At 33.0% G+C, this 5,366-nt stretch overlaps 1 protein-coding gene across 1 annotated transcript; it reads right to left on the bottom strand.

The window, feature by feature from the left end:
* On the bottom strand, positions 1-2,228 carry LOC147411744 (uncharacterized). The gene has a single exon (XM_086451806.1). The coding sequence runs from the start codon at positions 996-998 to the stop codon at positions 273-275; it is 726 nt and encodes a 241-aa protein (XP_086307932.1). The 5' UTR covers positions 999-2,228; the 3' UTR covers positions 1-272.
* Positions 2,229-5,366: the final 3,138 nt, after the last annotated feature.

The following is a 5,366-nucleotide window of genomic DNA, read 5'->3' as shown; positions in this document are numbered from 1 at the left end:
AATATACAAAATACATAATAAAAAAGGTGACAACTTTACTACTTTATGTAGTAGCTATAATTAATATGTAGAGCATGTTATAAATGCTTTAGTATCCAAAGATTTCAATAAAACAACAAGGTCAATGGAAAAAAGTAAGAAACTTCACAGTACTGGAAACACCCCCCAAAATAAAATAAAATAAAAGCCTAAACCCCAAAACCTAAAAGCCCTAACCCTAAATCTTTAACAACAAATCCTTTATAGGACTGAAATGACATTAAAACAATACTTCAAGCTTCAATCTCTAATCTTGAACACTTGATGGAGCCCATGGATATATCAATCTCAATCAGATTTTCTTCCTCATTCATCTCATTGATCTCTGCTAGCAGCTCCATTAGACCCTCTTGTCGAAAAAATGACTCCGGCAAGAATTCCGGCAAATTTAACTTTGGGTCTTCTTTGGGATCAATGTAATGACCCCCTGGGAGAGCGATTTCGATGAGGCTATCGTCGTCGGAGATTGAATCATCGGAGCAAGCTAGAATCTGACCCACATTGTGTCCGAATGACCAGTCGATATCAGAATCTTCACTGGTTGAAGACGCAAGATCAACGATTTCACTTTCCGACGATAAGTCGGGCGATTTGTTGACAATGTAGTCATGAATCTGATCAACTGCAACTTCTTTGGTTTCTTTCTTTGGTTTAAAAACCTCATTTTCTGGCTTTAATTCCATGACGACCTCATCAATTTCTGGAAGGTTATTGAGGCTAGAACTGAGAACCTCATCTTTCACTTGTTTCTCTTCCAAAACCAGCTTTTTCTTTGGGATTTTGAAGAGGAGAACAGTGGATATAATAAGGAAAGTAAATGTAAGAAGGATTGAAGCAAACAAAGAACTAAAATAACCAATAAAGATTAGAAAAAGACCAAGAACAAGTACTATATAGAGTAGGTGGTTTCTTAAGAAACACAGAGAAGAACACATTTGATTCTCAGCTGTTCTTTTCATGCTCAAAGATCAGATACACAGCAATAAAAAGCCAAACTTTACTTTACCCAGACTCAGTTATTGAGAGGGAGAGGAGAAAATACAAATGGGTTTGAATGAACAACTGCAGATGAGATCAATGTGTAGCTTAGAGTAGTAGATGGAGTGACTTTCTTGCTCAAGAAACAAAGAGAAGTGTGGGCTTCTACTGGATTTAAACAAGATTAAACTCCGAGATAGTTTAATACTTTAATGGGTATTTAAAGTTTTCTTGAAAAAACTAGCTATTTAGAGAGAAAAAAGTGGCTTTAATTGGATTTGAAGAAGAGAAGCTGCAGGGCTATAAAGAAGAGTAAACCCATTTGAATCTCAGCGGTTCTTTGTTTAGAGATTAAGGGTGACAGATATTACCTGAACTGGCTACAACCAGGAAGCTTTCAAGGATTAAAAAAAAATGGTTTCTTTTTAATTGAATTTGCACCGAAATTACAGAGCTGTTTCTCTCTTCACAGTTCCCATTGCTCCTAAGAAACCGGGTTTTTGTTTTCTTTAACACCAATCAGGTGGTTTTTCTCTGCAACTGATTCTCTTGGAAGAATCAAAACTCTTGGTTTTACTATATGGGTCTTCAGCCTCAAAGCTTGGAAATCGGAAAAACCATGTGCACACATCTGAGCTCACCACATGGCACTTTCCCTCCAACTTCAATGAAACATAAAAGATTATCTTTTACCACCATTTATTTCTCTGCAACTCCAAGAAAAGCATCACCTTAGAACCAAAAATGGGTGATTTTGGATAAACCCATCATCCAAAAATGGATTTTTTACTCAATTTCTGCTAATCACTGAAACCCCACAAAGAAGAAACCTGTTTTACTCTAAAGGGTTCCTCTCAAGGAACCACCTTTTCTTCAGAAACCATTGAAACCTTCGACCAAAAAATCAGTTTTTTTTTCAGAGATCTTTTCTGCAATTCAAACAGAAGCCTTTATCAAAATCAACAGATGAAGACCATTTCCTGCAATTTTATCAGAACCCAACAACCAAAATGATCGGATTCCACCAAATTTCTGCAACTCCCATAACACCCATCAACCTGTAGTTGGTTCTTCGTAATTGCTCACCTTATCTTTGCTCCGTAAATTTTCCCAGAATTAAATGGAATTCAGATGTCAGACACCCATTTCTCTCTAAAATCTAACAAACAGAAATCAGAGAGAGAGAGAAATTCCTTCCCCAACTTTAACATTTTGAAAATAAAAATATCCCGATAAATTTAAAATCTCGGAAGATAAATCCAAATTTACATAAAAGAAAACGTCAGGTGTTTCCCACTAATACATGTCTCACGTGTTAGTCGCGACAAATTTTTGCCATGTCGCAGACACTGTGGGCCCACAAAATCCGTGTATTCGTAGATCATCTATTGGTAAATCTCTTATCCAACAATGTTCTGAATCTGATGGGTAATAATTTGTGCTTGGATCTGAAAAGACCCATGTTAAAAAATTGGATTATTGGGTCCCATGAATGATGCATTGAATGCAACCTTGGAAGGCAAGGTCATAAAATGGATTGGATCGGGTTCGAATCGGATCATACTAAATAAGACCTTATTCCAACCCATCAAATGGGGATGGGTAACTTACACTTTAACACCCTGAAATTTGGCATAATTTCATTTTGACTCCCTAACATTTTGATAATTACACTTACCACCTCTTCATTTAGGAGGTTAAAATTCAAATATTATTTTATCATTTTAATTTTTTTTTTTAAATAAATTTTAAAATAATAATTAAAATACCCGGGTCTAAACATTCATTGAACCCATTTTTATGTAAGGCATATTTTTGTTTAAAAAAAAAATATGACATTTTAAAAGGGAAAAAAAATGATCTTTATAAAGGGAATTTAAAGTTGATAGAAATTTGATGGATGGGGGTAAATGAACCCTTTGGATAATTATAAGGGACGCAAGTGAAATTATCAAAAGGTTAAGGGTCAAAATGAAATTATTAAAACGGTTTCAGAACCTATATTGCCACACCAACTTTTGTTAATGCCACATTAATTCTTATGTAAAATTGCACCGCACACAAATGGTGTGACGTTAGCAAAAGTTGATGCGGCAATAGTATCTCTCTGTCTCTCTTTTTTTTTCGTGAAAACTCGGATTGAAAATATCACGATAAAAAGAGATGGGTGAAGTGGTAGTATCCCTGCGAGTCTGATTATGACTTTTAATTAGTAATTGAAGGCTTGTAATGCTTTTTGTCTCTAGTTTGCTCCTCTAATGATGGCTTTAGGAATACCTTTACTTTTCGTGGCGTAAATGTGTTCATATTACCCTCTCTATTCCCACTCCATTTCCCATCCTTATCTCATCTTACACAATTTAGTAGTCTTTTAAATCTTATTCTAACGAGATATGATGCAAACATTTATTCTTCTATTAAAAGAAAAAAATATAGTAAAATATGTAAAAGTGAAAAATGAAAATGCCAATTAGAGGTGAAGCGTAAAATCATAAGTTTCGAAGAATTTTATAAGTTTGTTGCTTGTAATTTACCCAACAACAACGTCGATTGTTGATAAGATATGATTCAATGAAATAACGTTGTTATTGCCATTAGGTACATTATCCTCAATTTTGGTATGTTGTTTTTATCGGTCATAAGAGAGAATGCATTAGAGATGCGGATAGGTTAGCTTCACTATAACCTCTCCTCAAGAGGTGTCCTTGTTAATTGATGATCTCTCCCAAGAGGTATGTAGCATTGTTAGAGAGGATGCCTTTGAGCACCTTTACTTGAGGTTGTAGTTTAATTTAGTCTGGGTCTGTCTTAACTCCCTATTATCTTTTTAAAAAATAATAATTAAATAGACTTAATGAAATCAATGCGGAGAAGCTTTTTGAAAAAATTATAAGAATACTTACTTTTGGATGAAAAATAAAATAAAGAATTGGATGAATTTGTTGGTTTTAAACTAAAAGAAAACGAGTCTTAGAATTTACAACAATACTTCTTGTTTATCATGAGAAGGGAGAAAGTGGAATGAATTAAAAATAAAAAATAAAAAAAAACATAAGAGATAGAGAGAGAGAGAACAAGAACCAAAGAGGTAAATTTAAAAAAAAAAATCATAAAAAAAGGGACTATTGAACTTAGTTGTCTTTTATTTTAAAATTTCTAGTGTAAAATCTTACATTATTTCAAAATATGAGGTCATTTAATTGAAGAGTCTGAATCCGTGGACTTGTCGAAAGGGAACTTTTACATTGACATAATCCCAATCATATAAATGTAAATTATGTAACTCAACGTAAGTCCCAATTGTGGGATTTTGCATTTATACGACTAAGATTGTGTATGATCTATGAACATATATGAATTCATTTCCACAAGTCTATTGATTCCAACCCTTATTTAAAAGAGTTGTATGTGCTACACTGCCTGCATTGGACAATGGGTCGAACAATGAGTTGACTTGGCAATGCACAGATAACAATAGGTTTATTTTCTCGAGATACAAGTTAGAAAATCAACAATTCTCTATATTGCCAGGTCAACTCAGTGTTGGACCAAGTGTCCAATCAGACAATAAAGCATTTTCCTATTTAAAATGGTTGTACATTAATGAGGAGCATAGAAAATTACTTTTCTAATTTTAAAAATTAATGAATTTGTGCTGCGCTAAACAAAAATGATAGAATAATGTTGAAGTGATCACGGGCTAGAATCTCACATGGCACTTCTTGACGTGAAAGTGTATGAGAACTATAAAAACTTTTCATCGAGATATGAGTGAAAAAACACAAATGGTTCTTATCCACTTTCATATCAAGAAGTGCGATATGAGGTCTCAGCTTGAGGTCACTCTAGCACGACTCAAAAGGATAACATTTTTACAATTTGTAAGACGTTTTGGGAATAATTTGGACAAATAAAGTTTTAAAGAATAATTAACAAATAAGTAGAAATTAAAAAAAAATAAAACAAAAGAAACTTGGGGTGTTAATAACAAATATATGTCTCATGTGTTGGTCACACCGATCGATCTTCATGCAAAATATCAACATGATCGATGATTTTTGACTATTGGATTTGAACAATTTCCATTAGGATGTTGAAGCTCTAATATTTTTACCCTTAATTTGGTTTATGTGGAAAATACTAAAAAGTCAATTGACAGTGATTTTCTATAAACTAATAAATAAATAATTATTTGATATAAAATATCTCACAATTTCTTACCAAAAAAACATAAAAAAATTAGGATGTTTTTGTAAATTTAAAAATTAAAGATTGTAGAATTGTAATTTTATTGACTTTTGACAAAAATAAACTCAAGGGGTTTGAGTTTTTATATGTAAAGGTGAAAG

This window comes from Akebia trifoliata, chromosome 1 (assembly GCF_017979445.1).
Source record: "Akebia trifoliata isolate Shusen 1 chromosome 1, ASM1797944v1, whole genome shotgun sequence".
In the NCBI taxonomy this organism is placed as follows: Eukaryota; Viridiplantae; Streptophyta; class Magnoliopsida; order Ranunculales; family Lardizabalaceae; genus Akebia; species Akebia trifoliata.
This window is presented reverse-complemented; position numbering and strand designations above follow the sequence as displayed.